The sequence below is a fragment of the Eleutherodactylus coqui genome, chromosome 5 (assembly GCF_035609145.1).
Source record: "Eleutherodactylus coqui strain aEleCoq1 chromosome 5, aEleCoq1.hap1, whole genome shotgun sequence".
NCBI classification, from domain to species: Eukaryota; Metazoa; Chordata; class Amphibia; order Anura; family Eleutherodactylidae; genus Eleutherodactylus; species Eleutherodactylus coqui.
This window is the reverse complement of record NC_089841.1, coordinates 89,910,949-89,933,782: the sequence shown is the minus strand read 5'-3', so window position 1 is coordinate 89,933,782 and position 22,834 is coordinate 89,910,949. Positions and strand designations below refer to the sequence as shown.

Genomic DNA, 22,834 nt, shown 5'->3' with positions numbered 1-22,834 from the left:
ACCCTGTTGGGCCGCCTCTAGCTTGGATACAAGATATGATATGGACAGGCATGGAAGCTCTAGTACCAACGCTAGCTTGGATGCAAGTTGTGATATGGGCAGGCTTGGAGTCATACAGATTCTGTCTGATATTCTGTGGCATATCGGTCCACATTTGCTGTAACTGAACTTCTAAATCTTGCCAACTTATAGACTGTTGAAGTTGGCGTCCCAGATTGCTGAGTGGTCATTGTCCCTTGTGCCACTACTAGGGGTAACTCACTGTCGTATGCGATAGCACCCCAGACCATCCCACCAGCAGTGGGGGCGATGTGCCGCTCCACGGCAATGGCAGGATTGAGGCACTCACGCCGAGGTCTCCAGACACGAACGCGGTCATCCTCAGTGCCGAAACTAGACCTGGATTCGTTGCTGAAGACAACCTGGTTCCACTCCTTTAGCAGTTCAGTTTCGACGTTCACAACACCACTGCAAATAGGGCTAACAGTGGGTGTCAAAGGCAGTACATGTAATGGGTGCTGTGAGACCAAATGTCCTTCAGCCAAGCACCTGGAAATGGTTCTGACATACACAGGGGTCGGTAACGATGGCGCCACCTGCTTCTGGAACTGCCCATGCTTGTCATATGATCCTGTCTACTTGTGGTCTGTCAAGGACGTCCTGAGCCTGGTCGCCTATTTGCATGCCCTCTCACACATCCACTGGTGCCAATACCTCCACTGGTCAGAACGGCCCAGTTGGCGGGCAATTCGTCAATACAACCATCCAGCTTCTCACATCCCACTAATGCCCAAGCACACATCCGCTACCTTTTTATTTTTATTAATGTGGGAAAATACTTAGTGTAGCTACTGAAGTGGCCACTTGGGGGTTTGATAACAGACTGCCTGAAAATCTGTGTTGCAGGGAAAGGAGGCACATAAGAAGCTCATGGATAAGAAGTTGGGCATCTCAGAAAGTGCTTTCAATACTGGGAAGTGACAGACTGGCTCCCACAGGCTCCTGTCATTAATGTGATGGTACACAGCTAAACGTTTGTGTATAGTGGTGTTCTGTGGCATTGGGCTTAGTAGCGAGGACAGTGAATAATGTTTAGTTAGAGGCCAGACGGCCAGGTGTTTGGATGTCATGTCTTGACAAAGCCAGATTTCAAAGGAAAACTACATTGTGGACATATGTTCCTGAGTGTGTCGCCACCCGCCTTTGGAAGAGAGGCGGCAATCGTGATGTGACTAAGGCTCCCCTTACACGGGGCGATAAATTGTTGGAACGAGCGATGATAGCGTTCACTCATGCAGCCTGTTACATACAAACATATAAATTGTTCTAATTCACTAAACATTCACTCTTCACATGTGCAAACAATTATATAAAACGAGTGACTGATAAGAAGCTAACGAATTCTTGACCGCTGTTCAATCGTTGGCTATACTTACACTGAACGATTATCGTTCACATTCGCATGATCCAACGATTTTTGATTGTTGCGTGTGAAAGGGCCCTAATGTCCCTAATGTTACAGCAACTCTACAGTTTTATTCAGGCTTGGTCTGCACATACAGATATCAATGTCAGAAAGCTGTATACTAATAGTATTTTGATTTATTTACAGATCTCTATAGAAAATGATTACTTAGGACCCAGGCGAATCGAAAGCCTGAAGAAGGAAGATGCGGACTGGCAGAAGAAAGCCCACATGGCCGTGCTGTCTATTCAAGATCTCACTGTTAAATACTTTGAAATCACAGCGAAAGCTCAGAAAGGTAACTGGATGTATGTTATGTATTATGACGGGGTTTGTAATGTATTCCCCGAAATTCCCTCTTTGCGAACCTTTTGAAAATTTAAGGGATTTGCTCAGATAACAATTTCTTACTATTGGATGTATACTTTATTTTCCCTCCTCCTTTATTATATTTCTTTCTAACCATTATTATGACACTTCAGGTTCTCATGTTGTAGTGCAGTATTATACTATTATAGTGGGAAGTTGGAGGTATACTATTATGCATATTTTCAGTTTTAAAAGGCATGGTTACATAAACCTAATTTATCCCATGTCAAAAGAATAGTTGATAACTGTCTGTTGGGGGGTTCGTCCACTTGGACCTCCAACAATCATGGAAACAGGTCCCAAAGGTGCCAGAATGAACAGTGCGGTGGTCAAGCATGTGCACTGCAGCTCCATTTGTTCACTGGGACTGTCTGCAGTAGTGAAGTTCAAGTACTCTGCTATCACCTGCAGTCGTACGGAAATGAAAGGAGCGGTGACTACGCATGCTGCATTCATTTCCATACACACAAAGGGGCACTGACACCGTTCTAGCAATCGGTGGCGTTCCCAGCAGTTGGACTTCCTTTGATCAGATGGTTATACCCTATCCTGTGGATAAGTGATGACTTTATATTACCATAATATCACATTAACCAATTAAGTGGCACACCCGGAAAATCTCCGGGGCTTGCTGAACTGACCGTGCAGTTAAACCCCGAAGATTTCCGTGGACAGCTCTAGTGCTGAAATACTGGCGAGGACAGTTATTGTGCCGCTGTACACGTTTGACACTTCGAATTACCTCAGCAAAATCTCTGGGGCTTGCTGTGCTGACATGGTACTAACCTGCCACTGAAGGGGTTAATATTGAGCTAATGCTTATAGTCTATGGAATAATTATACACGACAGGTGACCCATAACTCTGCTTGAATTTCAACACTGTTGCAATGATTGCCAAAAATATGATTGATTGAAGAGTGATGTCCGTGGCAAAGCTTTGCTACTGAAACGCAGTTGTGGCATAGGCATACAATAGTATTTTTAGCTTTCGTGGTTTACCGGTATCCGAAATCTAAACTTTATATATTTTTGTACATGAAGCGGTCTTTGATCGGATGCGCTCAGACCAGAAAAAGTTTGGAAAGACTTCCTGGACAACAGCAGTGGAGCGCATGGAAAAACTTCAGTACGGAGTTTCTAAAGAGACTTTGCAATTGATGAGAGCAAAAGAAATCTGTCTTGAACAAAAGAAGCATGCACTAAAGGAGGAGGTAACTATGAACTGTGCTTTAAAGGTAGTGTCTGCTTTAGAAAGTACCTATTTGTTAGAAGGCGCTCCAATTGAGGATTACAGGGACCCTGAAGGGATCAGCTGTAATTTGTAGGGGCCTGGCAGTGAGTATTGCTTTCTGCTCTGCTAGTGAAAGTGCTGGAATCATACTTTTGGTTTGTTTCCCAGAGCCTTTTCCACTGTGCCATGTTTGAAAGCTAACTCCTAACCCCAAGGATGGGGGGAAGAACTTTCTGATCGGTGGGGGTAGATCCACTGGGACCCCCCATCGATTCTGGAAATGTGGGGTTATGAAGGTTTTGAGCATACACACAACTACTTCATTCGTTCCAATGAGACTGCCATAGATTGCCAGACACTTGAGCTCTATCACCGGCAGTGGTGGTGTGCATGGTTGACTGCAGCTCCATTCATACAGGGATCTATGGGACCCCACATTCCTAGGATTGGTGGTGGTCCTAGCAGTCAGAGCTCCCCCCATCTGGAAGTTATTCTATATCCTGCAGTCCCCGTCTTCTCGCGGTCAGCAGAAGGGCCCCTTTGATCAAAACTTTTTGATGTTTTGAAATTGATACTGCTCAGCAAGGCTCATTGAGATTAAAGAGCCATCCTATGTTTTTTTACCGTATATGTTTAGCATTGTTACGGCATAAATTATTGGTGTTTATGCTGTAAATATTTCATATAAAGGGAGATTGTATATTTGGAAGTACAAAAATATTCTGGAATTCCCCAACATGCCATCATTATGTCCCCTGTTCTGATGATAACCTAAGTCCAGTCCTCTGGCTTGAAGTGTTTATCTCCTTGTGGCGCTCTGCTGTTTTGTACAGTAGCTGCATATTAACATTAGACATGAGTTTGTCTGGTCTCTATCAGATCATACGTGCTGTTACTGTCTCTGTTCTACTTCATTCCTTCGTATGTTCATCAATATTTCCACTTCTCTTTGAAGCTTGCAATGCAAATTAGCTGACGTTTCTAACCACAGTGACACTCAAATAATACCGCACTTGTTTTACCAGAACTTGGGGACTTAGGCATCATGTCCACTAGCAAAATTGAATGGCGGATTCCACAGGCGAAATTGTGCCCATAGGAATATGATTGGCCATCTGCAGTCAATTAAATTGAATTTTGCACCTACAAATGGCATTTTAATCGATTTGCGTTTTTCACACGTGGAAAAAAAACGCAGCATGCTCCATTTTAGTGCGGATTGGCCACATTGCTATCTATAGGTTGGGATACGCGTGCAAGAAAAAATACCATTTAAAGGCTAATTCCCACGGGTGGATTTCCGCTGCATGATACCCGGCGGAAATCTGCGGTGTTGCCCTGCAGCTATTAGGTTCTATTGAACCTAATAGTGCAATGCTCACGGTGCGGAATTCCGCCCTGAGATTCTGCGGGGATTGTATTTTTCTAGTGGACATGAGGCCTAAAGGTTTGAGTAAGTGTATATGATAAACATATGCACTGGAAACGTATCCAAACTAGTGCAAGGGAAGTGGCATCACATGAACGCCGGCACGCGGGCTCAGTAGCAGTTGCTGTACCCAAAGCAGTATTGGGAGGTGAGAGGCGCGCACCGCAGGCTGACGTCGAGTCAAAATCCACACCAATGGTACGGATTTTGAGTTTGTTTGTTTTTTATGCTGAATTATTGCAAGTTTCTACTACATGTAAACGTCCCCTGAAGAAGTTTTGTCATTAAAACAAAATCCTGACAATCACTGGGCCTGGTCTAAATTTAAAAATAAAAAAGCACAAACCCTTTTCTCCTGGTGCCTCTGGATGCAGCTGACCATCTCTTCCGGGCCTTGACTTCTGGTTAGACGGTGCGGTGGAAGTCAGGTGACTACTGTAGCCAATCGGGCGACAGGGTCATCATCCCAAACTCTGGCATCATGGCACCCAGGATGTGAGCGCGGATGCCAGGAGTGTCGATCGTGAATCCACAGTCTTTATTGCCCGCAGAGGTCACCTGACGTCTACCAGCAGTCTACCCAGAAGTAGGTGCTGTGCCCATCTGAGGCTGTCAACTGCGCCCTGGCGCACCAGAAGGGTGTGAGTAAGCAATCTTTTTTTTTTTTTTTTTTTTTTTTTTATTTCAGGCTGGGCCTAACTGGTGGACAGGGTTTTGTTGTAAGACAAAACCCCTTTTTAAGGCGGTGGCTTGGCTGAATACTGATGGCCAGGCCCCTGCTCTAACCACCAGGAAAGGAAAAACCTCAGAATCTGTCAGTTTAACCCCTTACATGCCACAATAAATGGCATGTAAGCAGATGACAAGGGGAGAGGACTTTTTCTGTTACCCACCAGCATCCTGCAGTTTAAGCGAAAGGGACCAATAGGTTCACGTGCCTCACAAAGGCATCCATGTCTGCCATCTAATTAGGCCTATTAGACCCTGTATCCGGCAGAGTCTAGTAGGCTATTGTCTTAGGCTTACTAGAAAGCACTACATAAATAATGCAGTGTACTATCCTAGTGATTGAACGATTGCATTTTCAGGTCCCTTTCAGGGACTAAAGAAAGTGTCAAAGTTCAATAAAGTTTAATTTTAAAGAAAAAGGATCCAATTAAAAAATACGTCTTTCCCCCCCCACAAAAAACCTTTTTTAATGGACAAAACGACCAAATAAAAAAAAAGCAACACAAAAGCATTTCTGCGTTTTAATAATGATCCAGACAATAAAAAGATTTTATTTATCTTACATAACAATAATTTAAAGTAATGCCAGCATTTATGTTATGTTTGTTAGCCTCCCAAAAACCGTAATAGAAAGTAATCCAAAACTCATATGTGGCTCAAAATGGTACCAATAAAAACTACAATGCTGTCCGCAAAAATCAGGACATTACATAGCTCCATGGCCAGAAACCTAAAAATGCTATGGGTCTTAGAGTGTGGCAATAGTTTTTTGTTTTTTCTTTAAAGATGTGTTTTTGTTTGGTTTTTTTTTTTCAATTGTGCAAATGTAGTAAAAAATCAAATATAAACTTGGTATCACAGTAACCGTGCTGTTCCAGGCAAGAGAGTTATGTTATTTTTAACGGATGGTGAACACTGTAAAAACAAAACCCCAAAACAATGTTGGAATTTCAGGAAATCTTTTTTCCATCTCTTTCCTAGTGGCCACTTTGAGTACTGCAACCTTGTTCCTCTGACTTCAGTAAGATAGACTAGGCCAGTGGTGGCAAACCTGCAGCACGCAGAGCCTTCCCAGCTGGGACACGTGCTGGAGGCTGCTCACCACAGCAGTGAATACCGGCCGGCGTGCCACGGCTCCCCTGCCAGTATTCACTCAGCGGCGCTGATCCCAGGCGCACACTGTGATGTCCCTGTGCACTCGAGATCCTCCTCCCCCTCCCCTGATGTCTCTTCCTTGGTTCCGCGAGAGCAAGGGGGAGGAGACGTCCGGCAGCACACACTGATGTCACAGTGTGCACCCGGGATCAGCACCGAGCAGGGGAGCAGAGCTGCTTCGACGAGGAGAAAGGGGTGAGTATAGGTGTCTCAGGGGCGGCACTTTTACTACTGGGGATGTAGCCCCGTCTTCTAGACTTCCATATGCCGGAAAGGGTTTTTTGTGTGAGGCTACCATTCTATACAAGAGCATTGTGGCAGACTCTCCATACTGCATACAGAAGCCTCGGAGAGCCCGTGGCATGGAGCATGGCCATTGGAAGAAGATGAAGTAATATATTGCGCCGGTAAATTAGTGATGCATCATGGAATTTGTTTTTTTTCTAACGTGATACGCAAATCAGCCTTTTAATAAAGAATTTACCAACAATTTAATTTTTTTTATGCAACCCCCAAGCCTGAATGTATATGATTATAGTACAGTGTACATTTGCAGAGTTGTTAAGGTGGTCTCATACCTGTGTTGGGGAAGCGGAAAAGGGGAATCCCCGCAGCTGAACGGTGCCAGATAGTCTGCTTTACACCCAGCTGCCTGGCTTTTGGATGGAAGAAGTGCTGCTTCTTCCGGTATTGTCAGCTGGATCTGTGACGGAACCGTGCAGATGTGAACGCGGCCTTATTGTGGTTTGCTCTGAAGCTTGCTTACATGGAGGCAGGGAAGTGTTGGCATCATTTTCCAGGCCTGCATACAATCACAAAGGCAGTGCTTTTAGCTCTTCTTATTCCTGCTCATTACTTGTTTGTTTTAATTTGAAAGCCAAGGAAGCCTAGGAGAGAAACACCCTTATTAGGTAAGATCTAAGAAATCTGCTGCTGAACCAATCCGTGTCTTTCTTTTCACCATTTAGATGCAGAGTTTACATGGTGGGACAGAAGCAATCGCCGTGTTGGACCAATTGGAAGCGGATTATTATGACCATCAGCTTCAGCTATATGAAGTACAATTTGAGATTCTGAAGTGTGAGGAGCTGCTGCTAACTGCTCAACTGGAAAGCATCAAGCGGCAGATCTCAGGTGCAGCCTTACTTATTGCATGAGACAGAATGGAAATGTATGCACTAGAGAAACACTGACTTGGTCAGGTCCATGTTCTGCCATATGATCTTGACTGAAATGTCTTTAACTATTATACTGGGTGTCATGCTGATTTTGGATGAGGATGAGTATGGATTATTATTATTTCCTTTAGCCCCTTGCCAACATTTTGCGTACATTTTACCGCAGGTGTCCGTGTACGGGAAGGCCTTGGGAGCTGAGCCACACTTCATATGCAGCAAGTGTTGGCTGTCTTTGACAGCTAACATGCAGCTCCAATTGGAGATAACTCAACTCAAATTCTGGGGTTTTAACTATTTAGACGCTGCTGTCAGTTTTTTGGTCACCCTATTTCTAAGAGAAAATTGAATAAACAGCAATCCAAAAGTTGTTTGTACCCCAAAAAGAAACTCTCGATCTAGAATTTATTATTTTTAAAAAAATTATTATTTTCTGTAGTACTACAAATATTTGTATCTCCATAATTGTACAGACTCGTGGAATAAAGATAATGCTGTTTTTACCACGATGTGAACACTGTAAAAATAAAACCCCAGTAGATTAAATGGTCCCATTGAAAAATACAACTTGTCCTGTAGCTAGGTCGTCAGAAAAATAAATTATGATGTTTTGAGAATGGGCATGAGAAAAAGAGCACAAAGGGGTTAAGTACAGCATGGTGACTCCATGGTTTTGGGTTACAATCTGACCAAAGTCTACATGAAATCCGCTTGCTCCCCCTTTTATTTGCTTGGGTTGCTCATGTTAAAATAAAATTATAAAAAAAATGCTTACCATAGCAATATAGTGCCAAATCCTGCCACTGGTGCCCATTGCTTGTATAAGAAGACACTTAACGCTACCCACTGCCTTATGACAACATTTTGTTACCACCCACCCCTCCCCTCTTCCCATCCTATTCTGCTTGGGCTCTGGTGCAGATGTCAGTAGTGGTCTTCAGCCAATGGCAGGGAAGCTATAAGTTGGAGACCCCTGGCTCATGACATGGCAAATGTGGTCACCTGACAATGTTATTTACCCCCTTAGTGATCGCGATACGCCTTTTGACGGCCTGTAACAGCGGACTATGTATAAAGAGTGATTGCGGGGTGCTCTCCCTCAATGCAACGTGAGCGCCGGCTGTTTCTTACAGCTAACACCGGCCGGCAACAGCTCCAATGAGCCATGCGGCTGATCGGAGCTGTTGACCCTTTAAATGACACTGTAAATTCTGACAGCGGCATTTAAATTCCCTGAACGATGTTCAGGGTGCCGTATGGCACCCCACAGTGAGATCGCAGGGAGCCATGTGGGTGTCATGGCAGCCGGGGGCCTTCTGAAAGGCCCCAGGGCTGTCATGGCAGAATGCCTATCAAGCCATCCCCGTGGGGTGGCTTGATATACCGCGATCAGGCAAGCAGTCTAAAGTAATGCTGCGGCATTACACCATGCTGCAGGTGTGATCAAAGCATCACAAGTTGTCCCCTCGGAGGACTAAAAAAAAAAAAAGTAGTAAAACGAAGATCAATAAAATTTTTATTATTATTAATACTATATTTAAAAAAAAAAAAGGAATAAAAGTTTGAAAAACAAAATAAACTTTTTAGCCCTGGTTAAAATTTAGTCAGTCTTCCAGATTGGAACAGTGGCTGTCCTCGGGGTCAGTCGCGTCGTAATAACAGTTATTCTTGGGCTCCGGGACCCTTCGGATTCTCCTGGGGTATTACCAATGGCAGTCTAGGCTTCCCACATACCTACTCCGCAGGGTTGGTTCACCTTTTCCAACCTCCTTCGAGGGCCAAACGTCCGTCCCCAATTTACCTTTCCCCCTACCCTAAGTTCAATGGTTTTATTTTGCATGTTTTCATTATGTTGATCGACTTATTTGAAAATGTCTGACGGGGGTGTATGGCTTGGAGGTCTTTCAAGGTCCATAGGCAGAAAATATATATGCCATTTTTAAAACAGGATTTTTGGTATTACTAACTGTAAAATCTTTTTCTTGTCCTGTTCACTGGGGGACACAGCAGGACCTTGGGTATACCTTCTGCCACTGGGAGGCGATGCTAAGCATAAAAAGTGTTAACTCCTCCCACTAGCTATATCCCACCTGCCGGCATTCAGCTAGCTTAGTTTGTATGCAAGCAGTAGGAGCAGCCAGTAGGATACAACAGTAATAGATAATAAATAACAATACTCAAGAATGGTACTTCATTGTAACACTGTGTGCAACTGCACTGAGGACCCTTCAACCAAGGAGTATACGTCACAGTCCTCATAACCGGCTGGGCGGGTGCTGTGTTCCCCAATGAACAGGACGAGAAAGAGATTTTACTGTAAGTTGTACCAAAAATCCTGTTTTCTCGTCTGTATCATTGGGGGGGCACAGCAAGACCTTGGGATTGTCTAGAGCAGTACCCAAGGGGGCGGGGAAATATAAGAAGCCGCATGTGAAATGTAGCGCAATCAGCTCTTTAACCGCTACTCTCATTAATGAATGCCTAGACATCCCGCATTCTCAGAGACAGAGCATAAAGGGACCTAATTAATGGTCCCATCCACCCACCGGGAGAGATCTCCTGACAAGGCGTTTCGGACGAGGCACCAGCTGTCCAAGTAATATGCACCATAACTTGCCTGAAAATATGACGTCCCTGGTACAGTAACTCTGCGAAGCGGAGGCAGTACAAAGGGCCCACCACAGAAAAAACAAGAACGCTACTTGGGTTGTCAGGAGAACCAGCCCAGAGCCAGGGCGACTGAAGAAAGCCACTTTAGAGAGGTAATCTTGCGGCGAGAGATCCCTGGTTTCCCTGTTTGATTGCTTCGGGGAAGTCCTATCCAACTGCTTTTCTGTCAGCCCTTTGAGCCTGTGACAATGCCCACAGCATCCACCTTGAAGCCTATGGTTTTCCTAAGAAGTGCAGCCTTGAAAATAATGACCTATTGTCAACTAGGGTTAACCCCATATCAATGTCTCATTGCAACCACTCGAATCACATGAGGCACCAGAAAATTGTTCATTACGGCAAGACTCCAACAGTACAGGAATATTGCTGGCTCCTGGTGTGGGGATGGATGAGTACCAAGAATTGAACAGTACAAGTATCTACTGCTTCATGGTCTCCTGCAAGCAATAATGCAGGAGGGGACCGTGCAGGTAGATCGCAGCGTGCTTCTGGATCTGTCTGATTTAAAACGCTCCGTCCGCTGAACCTTGAAAAAAAGGCATTTGTGTCCAGTGATGATGACCTCGAATACAGAGTTCATGTATGTCTGAGTCGGCCAAGCCAAGTGTCCGACGTATATGGGAAGTTGTGCTGTGAATCTTCCCTAGACGATCCGTCCCACGAAGGAAAAGAAAAAGGACTTGTCCTGGTGTAGTTGCTGAGGCCCCCAGCAAACACTCTGCTGCTGCAACCTCCTCCATCTGAAGGGAGGTGTGTCAGCCAGAGAACGAGTTGACTGCCGCTAACCGAAACCCTAGTGGATGCCAGACATCCTGACAGTTCGGATTAGTGAAGCAGATGCCGTACAGGCTCCAAAGTTGGGTCTGACTCCTACGCAGTGGGGGGATGCTCAAGGAGTATAGCTAGAGAATTGCTCTGAAATTAGAGTACTTCCTCCTGCAACCGTCCGGCCATCCACAATAGTGTAAGACTTGCGTCCTGATCCGCTGCCAAATTAGGGTCAGCAGAGGCTTCTGACTCAACAGGAATCCTGCATGCATCACAGACGATCGGAACCATCCAGATCCACAGTGCTGACTGAACTAACAGTCCATTTTTCTAGAAACACTAAGACTCCTTGTGGTACCGAGGTTTCTTTGAGAGAGATTGGACCCATAGTGGTTTGCCATGCCCTAGAGATGACCAGAGGAAAGCTAGTAGGTGGATCAATAGCCCCCACACTTCCTGTCGGAGCTGGGACCTCGGACTCATCCTATACGTACACAGAAGCAGACCGTAGACGAGATATCCTCTGCCGAACACAAACCTCGCACTGTGATGACAGCGCACATAGTATGCGGTTCTGGATGGCCCCAGCCTGCGTCTCTCCGAAATTGGAGATCGCACGAAGTCTGCCTGCAAGGAACTGCTGGTGGGCCACCATAGGAGAGGTATCCGTTAGGTGAGGCTCACCAGCTCCAGAGTGTGCAGCCTTCTGATCTGAGGTCAGACTCCCTACCGTTGCGCCACAAGGTCAATGGCCGGCTTCCCATGTACAGTACTTTTCCCACAGGTCTCCAGCAAGCATGGAGTGATGCTGATAACCAGTTCGAACAATACTGTCCGTAAGGCGAGATCATCTCTAGCTGGATGCAAGTCTTGTACCGTACTGAGAGCGCACATAGTACGTGGCTCTGGCCTCCCCTGTCCGTGCGTCGTCCTGGACTGACACTGCGGTAGGCTGCCTGCAGGGAACTGAAGGAGGGGTAACAGAGGAGCTACCGACAGGCAAGGCTCAACCCAGTCTGTAACAGACATGAAGACCGACCAGTCCAGAGAGAGCCTGTGAGAGTGCTCTTCCCCAGTATGGAAGGTACCACAGGCGTCAGCAAGCCCGGAGTACTGCTGGTCAACAGAATGAACATTGTTGTTCGAGTGACAAGATGTTATCTGGCTGGATGCAATCTCATACTGTAGTGTGAGCGCACATAGTATGTGTCTCTGGCCCACCCCTGTCCGCGGACACTGCGCTAAGGCTACCTGCAGGGAAATGCAGGAGAGGCAGCAGGGGAGCTACTGATAAGCAAGGCTCAACCTGGCCCGAAGGTCCTCGACTGCTGTGGGGCCATTAGGAAAACAAGGCACCGCAGTGAGAATGGGTCCTGTAAGGCTCGAAAAACCGGGGCCCACAGTAGAAGTCGTGGCCGATCCTGCAATGAGAACACCGGCCGCGCGGACGGCCCCGAATAAATGCTGCGCCAGCTAAACAACCGAGCCGCGCTGCGGGAAAGAAAACCCTACGCATATGGCCGCACCCGGGCTGCCGTGAGGCGGCATGTACAAGTGGCTGCCGCGATGGCGGCCGATACAAGCGACTGCCTATATAAAGTAAGTAAAATATCAGCCGCTTATGGCCGCAGAGCAGGTGAGAAGCAAGAATTTTTACACAGGCCGCATAGTGGCAACTACGCACCATGGCGCAAAAAAAAAAAAATGCAAGCCAGTGACACAGGAGGAGGCTCCTATTACGGTGGCAGGGCAGCAAGGGGAGAACTCGCCTATTAACTTACCTATTCCTGATGCTGGGAATGCTCCCTCATCTCCAGCTGTGATGCCAATCTGCTCGCTGTCATTTAGAGAGGATGGGAGCTCTCCGGGATGGGGACACTATGGCTGGCAGGTCACTATCAAGCTTTTAGTCAGAGTTGATGTGCCTCCTTTTGTTCTTGGAGGAGGACAGACACTTGCCGTCTGCCCTCCTTGTGGAGAACAGGGAGAGTCCTGCCTAGCCTTTTGCCCACATCCATGTAGTCCTGAAGACCTTGATTGAAGACGTCTGCTTCCTTCAGACACTAAGCAAAAACTGAGCTAGCTTATGCCTGCAGGAGGAGTTAAGCTAGTGGGAGGAGCTAACATTTTTTATGCTTAGTGTCTCCTCCTAGTGGCAGAAGCTATACCAAAGGTCTTGCTGTGTCCCCAAATGATACAGACGAGAAATCTCATTTTCTGATACTTAATTTTTCAAAGCTGTGCAGCTATATATATATATATATTGTCACTCACGTGCATCAACTATGTCCTAATAAAACTTTTTTGAACAAAAAAGAAAAACCTTTTGCCATATTTATACTAAAAGAATTTAAATAATAAACCAAAAAATACGTATTTGGTATGGCTGCGTCCCTAAACGTCCAATCTATCAAAGTAACAAATTATTTACCCCACACAATGAATGTTATTGGAAAAAAAAGCGAGAATGCCAGAAGTGCGCTTTTTTTTGGTCACCCTGTCTCCAACAAAAAATGCAACATAAAGCAATCAAAAAGTCGTATATATTTCAAAAGAGTACCAACGCAAACTACAGGACGTCCCGCAAAAAATGAGCCATCTTACAACTATGTTGACGGAAAAATTAAAAAGGTATTGTGCGCAGAACAAATAACTTTAAAAAATTACATATTTTCAAAAAAAAAAACAAGAACAAGCAGTACTAATACCATACAAGTTTGGTATCGTACTAATCGTAGTAACCCATAGAATAATCGTAGTGACCCATAGAATAAAGTTATCATATCATTGTTGCAGTTTGTGTGCCGTAGAAACAAGGTGCATCAAAATATGGCGGAATTTCTTCTTTTTTTTTTTTTTTTTTTATTGTTTCTCTCCACTTAGAATTTTTTTAAAGTTTTCTGTACCTTGTATGGTACATTAAATAGTACCATTGAAAAATGCAAATCGTCCTGCAAAAAAACAAGTCCTCATACAGCGACGTCGATGGATAAGGCTGCCTGTCCACGGGCCTTCGTGATATTTCGTTAGGATCTCCGCCATGGGAGCCGCCACCAGCAGACGGATCTCCGCAGTGAGCCCATTCTCACCACGGAGAATCTTGGCAATTCGTGGCCTGCTGGGATTTGCCGTCCACGAGCGGTGAATTGCTGTGATTCTCCACTCATGGACAGGCGGGTTGCGATAACACCCGTGGACAGGCAGCCTAAAGGAGTTGCCTTTTTCTTTTTTCTTTTTCTTTTTTTTTTTTGTTTATTTTAAAGGTGGAAAATGAAAAAAAGGTTGGTCACTAAGGAGTTAAGTTGAGCCTTGCCTTTGGCTTTATTCCTAACAGATCAATTTTATTATGACATGATTTTTCCAAAATGTTGTTTTTAAAATGCTGAGCAATCCCCTTCAGGCCTCCTGCCCACGGCCGGGTTGGATTCCGACTGCAAAATCTCGCAGCAGAATCAGACCCGGCGCCCGCAGAGACCCTAGACTCGCCTGTCCAGATCCGCTGCGAGTGTCTTGGGGCGGCGAGCCGCCTCACATGCACAGTTTAGCGCATGACGTACCAGCACTGGGCTGTGACGCGGATTCCTGCGATACTTCTGCAGTGCCCACTTTTCATTTAGAGAACACCGCGATACAATCCATCTTCTAAACCTTAGTTGTACTGTTTTTTTACTCCAGTTCTGTAGATTGGAGGACATCTGCCGACATTGGCACTTATTACTAGGCAGTGAATCAAACGCACTCAGGTGCTGCCCAATCATTTTATTTCTACTAACCTTTTCTAAATGTTTCTTTACCCCCAGAGAAAAGAGAAGAAGTGGTTTATTATGATACATATGAGAGTATGGAGGCAATGCTCGCAACAGACGACATGGCATCATCCATACATTTACAGATGGAAGAGTTGCATAAACTTCATCTAAAAGTTCGGCAGCTGGAGGCAAAGCGAGGTCGAATTTCAGCGAAAAAAGCCTACCTCAGAAACAAAAAGGTAAAGTGTACTGTCCTGGATATAAGTCACTACTTTACCCACATCTGATGCAAATTAAAGCCGAACACACACATAGCTGTCATTTGGCTGACTGAATGGGTGGAGTAAGCAGCTGTCTGATACCTCTAGCAGTGCTTACCTCCCATGTTAACTAGGGATCAGGCTATATCCCATACTTGTTTTCCTGGTCGGCTGCAATTGTGGAACAGGCAAGTCCCTTCCGTACATATTAGATTGTTGGTGAATCCAACCATGCTTTGTGATGCATTAACGGAGTATGTGGTATGGTCATAGATGTCATTCACTGGAATATCCCAATCACCCTTTGAAATTAGACTTCAGTTGGTGGGTCACATTTTATATATAGAGCTGAGTAGCTGTATTCGTCTACAACATATGTTTCTATGAAAACGGGAGTATTGTGCTTCTAGTAGTCTTCACAATAGATATTGGCATAACATCTTGTTTTAACAAGAAGCAACATGGTTTTATTACATGGCTCCGTACGATTGCAACAGTGCAGCAAAAAATCGTGCTGTGCTCTAACTTCGTGTTCCTTGAACGCATCACGCATTGATTTCAATGGAACCTTTAATGCCCCGCATGGCTCAGAATTTCTTAGGTGCACTCCTTGCATCCATGGGTAAATTGCACATTTGTGAGTGCGATATCCGGCCCAGTTACTTGGCCCGATATCGCACTTGCCCTGTATGAGTCAGATCTTCGTACCTGTACGTTGGCTATCGCTGAGGGGTTAAGAGTACTTCCCCAGTGGGAATTCCACAGCAAAATCCGTATGCAGATTTTGGTACAAATTTTACATTTGAAGGGGTGGAAATTGGCAGCATAACTTGACACACTACAGATATATAAAATCTGCATCACCGTTCAGTTTACATTGCAGATTTTTTCCACAGCATATGGATGAGATATCTTGAAATTTCATCTGCTTGACCAGTACTGTAATGCACTGTTGTTTTTTTTTTTTGCCTGCTGCAGAAAATCCAATGTATAGTAGATGCCACTTGTGAAAGTATCCTAAACACTCTTTACATTGGTGCAATGTAAACTGAACTCTAGTCTAATCTGACCTTTCCTTTAGCCCCTATATGTCTGTAATACTTAGGTCTACATTGCAGCATCAAATACCCCGTGTGTAGCCCCTACTTCAAAGCCACATATTGTTACCCTGCATGGGTTTATCAGTATAATATGCCTGCTGACCTCTTCCCCAGCATCTGCGCAGTGATTAGTGACATAGTAGTGACTTTCTGGGTATGTGATCCCCATGAAAACTAGTTGTGCTGAATGGTATATAAATTCTTTCCAACCAAGCTTCTGGTAGTGCCTTGTGGCGCTCTCCCTCACTTTCCTGTCAGCCGGCTAGTTCGCTATAGATATAGCAAAGTTTAACTTCTTAATAAAGGAGTAAAAAAAAAAACCTCTTGCTCTGAACTTTTTCTTGCCCTTTCAATGGCTTTTGTTGAGTTAAGTTTCTTCCTACTATGAAGACACTTGCTCAAGGAATCTGCTGCATGCACCGAGTGGCGGCTTTGCTGGGGATCAGGTAGGCAAGTGAGTATAAAAATCACACCCTCCTACCCGGCCCCCTCACCTATGAGCCCATAGCATTAGTTTTTGGGGCTCATAGAAGCTGACAGATACCCTTTTTTAGGCAAAAGAGAGAATGGTCCTTTTTAGTGGTTATGTTACCTATAGCACTCATGTTATAAATGTGTTTCATATTTGTCACACAACTCATTTTCCACGTATTATCCTAAATTGTTATTGCTCATATCAAAGTGGTTAAAATGTTTGAAGAGGTTGTTTCATGAAGATAAGCTTTGTCCATATGTTCTGTTAGGGCTTATGGACATCCTAGAGATGAGCTGGAACAGAGAGAAGCCCTGTATGAATTGATCCCATCCTTGTATAACTTGGCTGGCTATTCACCTGAATGGCCTCCATATAACACTACGTGTCCCCTGCAGTATGAAGTCATCCTCTGTAAGCTAAAAACTGCATCAGCACAAATCTCTCCCCTGCCCTGGACTCTCTCCTGTTTGCAGTGATTTGTTGCAAGAAGTCCATAAAACAAATTATGAAGTTCAGGTTACTTGTCCAGAAGAGTACCCTGTGTACAATGTATTCTAGATGCCAGTATATGATTTTTCTTCCTTGTATTTTAACGAACGTGTCCTTTTTGATTTTTAGGAGATTTGCATAGCTAAGAACAGTGAAAAGATGCAGCAGCGTCTTCAGACTGACGAGCAGTATGGAATTCATCACTCTGCACAAACGGTGAGCTGATATTGTTTTTAGTAATTTGCACCATTCCTGTTCTTATATGGATTTTTTTTCCTTTCTAGAAACTGCACCGCTCTTGACAGTAGGCTGTGTCTTGTATTGTATCTCCTCCCCATTTGAATAGGGGTAAGCTGCAAAACAAGACACAGCCCCATGGGCAAGAGTGGTACTGTATATAGGGGGGAGTGGATGCTTTTTCTACTCTCAGATAATTCCTTTTAACCCTTACATCTTGGAATGCTTCTAGTTAAAGCATCATGCCACACAGGTATGTCACTGTGATTGCATGCGCCCAAAAGTTGGGATTAATCCTATTTATTTATTCTCATGACAGTCAACTTGTACAACATTTATGTTACTTTGTACAAGAGGCCAAAATATTGTGCAGATTTATAGGACACTTTAATAAACATATTGTGGTTATTTCTGTTTTCAATTTTTTTTTTGCAAATCATTGATTTTGTATTTATTATGTCTTATCAGACACGAGAGAAACAACAAGATGAAGAAGATCGCAAAAGCTCTTGGGTTACTCAGGAGCGACAGAAGACTTTGGACAGGCTACGCACTTTTAAGCAGGTGATTTCCTAATCGTATGCACATAGGCTTAGTTTAGCCAATTTTTTCTTAGTTTATATGCACATGGGATTGTACAGATGTGGCAAAGTTTAACTTAACTATGATAACTTTATGCAACACGTTATCTTAACACAACAAAAACTGCTGAAAAGGTAAGTAAACTGTGTGGCACAGAACTTAAAGGGGTTCTGTCATTAGAAAAATAATCTACACTTGGTTATTCCTCCCCAGGCAGACTTCTTAGTAGATGTTCACCTCACTGTTCTTCTCCTGGCTCCTCCAGTCCCCCGGGTCACCTCACCTCCAGGCGGCCGGATCCTCTTCTTCCGGTGATGAAGCGTACATTGCTGGCATTCTGCTTCCTGCAGGTCAGTGTACGCAGTCACTAGTGAGGTAGCCTTCACTGCCTAGTAGGGAATGCCAAATCCTCTGCAGCCTGTTTTAGCGCACATGTGCGGTGTCTCGCCGCTAATGTTTATACATACATACTGTATGAACACTAGCGGCGAGACCCTGTGCCTGCGTGCTAAAGCAGGCTGCTGAGGATTCAGCATTCCCTGCTAGGCAGTGAACACTGCGCCACTAGTGAAGTAGCTTACTCTGACCTGCAGTAGCAGAATGCCGGCAATGTACGCTTTGTTACAGGAAAATGAGGATCCGGACGTCTGGAGGTTAGGTTACCCGGGGGACTGGAGGAGCCAGGAGAAGATCGATGAGGTGAAGATTTGCTAAGAAGACTGCCTGGGGAGGAATAGGTAAGTATAGAATATTTTTTATTTTTTTTATTTATTTATTTTTTTTAATGGGTTGTGTCAAGTTAAATTTACTACATCAGTAGTTACTATTAAATGATAACGTTTTATTGGAGTACAATCTTTCCTGTTGTAATTACCAGGAATCATTTGCTTGAAGCAAAATGTCTATTTGGAATGGCGGAGGACTGGTAAAGTGGCTCTGTGAAATGCTGGAGACATCTGCCTATTTTAATATGTTAGCTTTTTGCCTCTTCATGAGAAATGCATTGTTTTCGTATAGTTGACCAACTGCAAACCCAAATGTGAAGTGTCATGGCCATGCACCTATTCCCGTAAGAATTATTTACTCAGCAATGCTTTAGGATGTGTTCACACCTAGCCGCAGAATCCACACCCCTGCTGCAGATTTTGACTCTGATTCAGCCGAGGATCCGCAGCTGATTTCAGCCTTTCAGCTACTGCTAGGACTTAACAGGAACGAGTGTCTCAGGACCTGCACCTAGATCGCTGCTCACTGCCTGCAACTGGCAACCGCTTCTGAGCGCTGCTGTCTCCACTGGTCAGGTGATGCGAAAGTGGGCACTGGGGTAAAGATGGCAACGCTCAGTAGCTGTTGCTGGATGCAACTCTTGCTGCAGGGATTGAGTGGCGATTTGTAAGTGTTTTTACTTGCTTCTGTTAGGTCCTAGCACTAGCTGGAAAGCTGAAGTCTGCTGCAGATCCGTGAGTGAAATCATGAATCCAAGCCGTTTTTTAATGCGGAATTGGATTCTGGTGTGGAATTTCTGCTGTGGAAAACCTGGAGCAGTTCCACTACATGTGATCGCAACAGCCATCATGGTTTTGGGCCCTATATTACATTACGTTTGAGTACCCGAATTTAAATTTTCCACTTAGTAAGTATTCACTAGGAAGTACTTCAATCCTATTCAAGAATATTTGGCCCCTTTGTTTGTTAAGATGATAATAAATAATAAGATGATTTGTTAAGATGAAATCAAAATCTGTTCAGGATGCTTTTAAGCAGCAGACAGCCACCATCAGTGGGTGAAATATTGTGGCCTCTCTGATGTTTTAGAGATCTGCTGGTGTAACTCGCATTCCCTTATTAGTATCCTGCTTATTAACGCTGACCGTATCGCTGGTATGTAACAGTAGAGAAGTTACAGGACTTGATAACTAATGTTGGTACACCATATTACGGCAGTGGTGACTAATTACTAAGTATGGCTCTACAGTTGACTTTATTTACTTTTTAGCGACATCCTGGGCAAGTGATCCTTAAATCAACAAGACTTCGTTTGGCTCACAGTAGAAGGAAAGCCGCAGGACGAATTACCCCCAGTGTTGATGAACCACAGTCCCTCTCGGTCAGTATTCAGACACAGGGAATACTTGATGCGGAGTCACCAGGAAATGTACGGCCTTTGGAGGTTGCAAAGCTCAAAAACCTAAAACTTGAAGAGGCTCCATTACCTCCTGATGTAGATACCTCTGGACTTCAAGAAACAACTTCGCTCCCCACTTTAATTCATGAAACACTTGAAACTAATACTGTACAACCCCTTTCACTTCAAGTGTCTTCTCCACCACCACCGCCGCCGCCGCCACCACCACCACCACCACTTCCTCCTGCGCTTCAGAAGAAAGAAGCAAATCCTTTAGAAGTCCGAGTTATTCATGTTAAGAAGGAGTCAGAAGAGGCTGCATCGCAGACACCCACTGGCCCACTGGCCCAGTTATTTGACAGCAGTCAGCTTCAGAGTGCCAGAAAAAAATTGAAGAAAACGGGAGCTCTGGATGGCCTACAAAGAAGAAGAGGTATGGGCCAAGATTATTTATTACATTTCCTTATTTTGGGTCTTGGAAGTGACAGATTTTGCTTCACGGAGTTTCGAGAGCCATAACTTTTACATCTTTCAATTGCTGTAGCCTTATGAGGGCTTGTTGTTTTTTAATGGCCCCTCCTTTTTCAGTCATACAGTGTATTGAAAAACTAATTTTTTGTGGGAATAGTTAAAAAATAAATAAAGATACAGTAATTCCACAAATCTCTTTACCTTTATTCTGCAGTTCAATAAGATTACAGTGAAACCAAACTTAGTTTATTATTTTTTTAGATTTTATTACATTTGTGCAATAAATGTTTAGAATAGGGCAACAAAAACAAATGGTTTTGAGAACCATAACCTTTTTATTTTTCCACAGACAAAGCTGTGTGAGGGCTTGTGTTTTTTTTGTTTTTTTTTTGTTTGTTTGTTTTTGGGAATGTTTTACATTTCATCGGTACCTTTTTGAGGTACGTACGCCTTTTTTGATCACCTTTTTACTGCGCTTTTCAGGGGAACCTCAAACAGCAATTCTAGCAATTTTTTCCTTTTTTTTTTCTTCTAAACTTGTTTCTCAGGCGTTCACGATTGTTAAAAGAAAGGGGTTTCTAGAAAGGGTTGTGTGTTTTAAGAAAAATAAAAATACAAAATCAGGTAAAGGCCTAAAAAAAAAACATCCCCGGCTCCCGCCCCTCACCACTCCACTTTTTTAGACAGACTGACTGCTGTGAATCATTCATTGATGCCCCATAAGGCAGTCACAGGGTGCCATGCGTTACTGCCTGATATTTAAAAAAAAACAAAAAACACGTCTTGGAAAACCCCTTTAAAAAATATAAAGAAAAGTCCACTATGTGACGATGTAATACTGTGGGCCTTCATTATGCCCTAGGCTACTTTTCATTTGCATTATTATGTCCCGTCATAGGAACTGACCAACAAAAATAACTGAAGTGCCGTATTTGGCACATGATGGGTTCAAACGCTATCAGACAGACTCCATTGACTAAAATGGAGTCCATTGGGTTTCCGTCGCGCTCCACTAATTCACCATTTTGTGCTGGAGGCTCTGAATAGAGACCATCTGATCCGTATGTAAACTGAACCCAAGCCACAGTGCTTCTAACATTTGATAACCATTTCTATAGGTAAAAGTGGGCAAGCAGTTTTTTTTACAGAACACCTCCTTCACTGACTTGCATGGTACATAAATGGGCTTTTATATTGGGGACTTTGGAAGCATTGGGTGATTTTATATTTGGCAATTTAAATAAAATAAACTTTTCTATTCATAGCAACTCCTGAGTTTTTTTTCTTCTTTTCCAGTGAGCTCGCCAATGGATGAAGTACTGGCATCCCTAAAACGTGGTAGCTTTCATCTGAAGAAGGTGGAACAGCGAATGTTAGCTCCTTTCCCAGATGACGATGATAGTAATAACATATTAGCTCAAATCAGAAAAGGGGTAAAATTGAAGAAAGTACAAAACGTTTTAAAAGAATCTTTCACCCTTCTGCCTGACGCTGACCCACTGACACGCAGCATTCACGAAGCACTTAGGCGGATTAAGGAGGCATCACCAGAATCTGAAGATGAGGACGAGGGTTTGCCTTGCACAGACTGGGAAAACTAACTGGTATTAAACTTTTATCTACTTTTTAGAATTAGATAATCTGATGTCATGTGAATTTCATTCTTTTTTTTTTAAATCTTAAGTACTGTATGGCCAAAGTTCTGTTCTTGATGCATCTTTATCAGTGGTCAGAGCTTCATCTTTCACATACAGAATTCCTAATCGTATTCATAGACAGTTAAAGGGAACCTGTCATCAACTATAAGCACCATAAACCAACTTAGCTTAAATGTAGGGGATTGCAGGGAGTGCGTCTCTTACTCACCCAGTCAGCCATTCCTGCAGTGTACCACAGCGAAGTCAGTGTGCACACAGCCAGCATAACTCTTTTCTGAAGACCTGTGTACACACTTTTCCATTCATCTCCACGGGAGTACCCGCACAGCCTCCTGAAAAGAGTTAAATGTAGGAACAGGGGACCAAGTGAGTATGAGACGCACTCTCTGGATTCCCCGTCATCTAAACACTAAGCAACATAACTTAGTTTATGGTACTTATAAGTGATGACAGGTTCCCTTTAAATACAATTCTAGCTGTAGGAACTGAGTACATATAATTTATACATTTAAGGCCTCATGTCCACGGGGAAAATCAGATCCGCTGCAGATTCTACAGGTAGAATCTGCAGCGGGTCCCTCCTGCCCCGCGGACATGAGCGCTGAAAATAGAAATTTAAAAGCATTTACCTTTCCGTAGCGGGCGGCGAAGGTCAGCTGTTCCTCACGGCCGGATCTTCATTTTCGGCCGGCGGAT

The 22,834-nt window shown here is 44.0% G+C and overlaps 1 protein-coding gene across 2 annotated transcripts in view; it reads left to right on the top strand.

Moving 5' to 3' along the window:
• Positions 1 to 22,834, top strand: part of JMY (junction mediating and regulatory protein, p53 cofactor) — a 67,188-nt gene that overhangs the window by 24,594 nt on the left and 19,760 nt on the right. For both annotated transcript variants that reach the window (XR_010792807.1, XM_066602836.1), the window contains exons 3-10: positions 1,613 to 1,763; positions 2,877 to 3,046; positions 7,348 to 7,513; positions 14,793 to 14,980; positions 17,195 to 17,281; positions 17,771 to 17,866; positions 19,881 to 20,442; positions 21,777 to 22,084. Coding sequence is in view for 1 of the 2 variants with exons in the window: in XM_066602836.1 (XP_066458933.1) it covers positions 1,613 to 1,763; positions 2,877 to 3,046; positions 7,348 to 7,513; positions 14,793 to 14,980; positions 17,195 to 17,281; positions 17,771 to 17,866; positions 19,881 to 20,442; positions 21,777 to 22,081 (1,725 nt within the window). In the remaining variant the exon portion in view is untranslated. The remainder of the gene's footprint in view (positions 1 to 1,612; positions 1,764 to 2,876; positions 3,047 to 7,347; positions 7,514 to 14,792; positions 14,981 to 17,194; positions 17,282 to 17,770; positions 17,867 to 19,880; positions 20,443 to 21,776; positions 22,085 to 22,834) is intronic.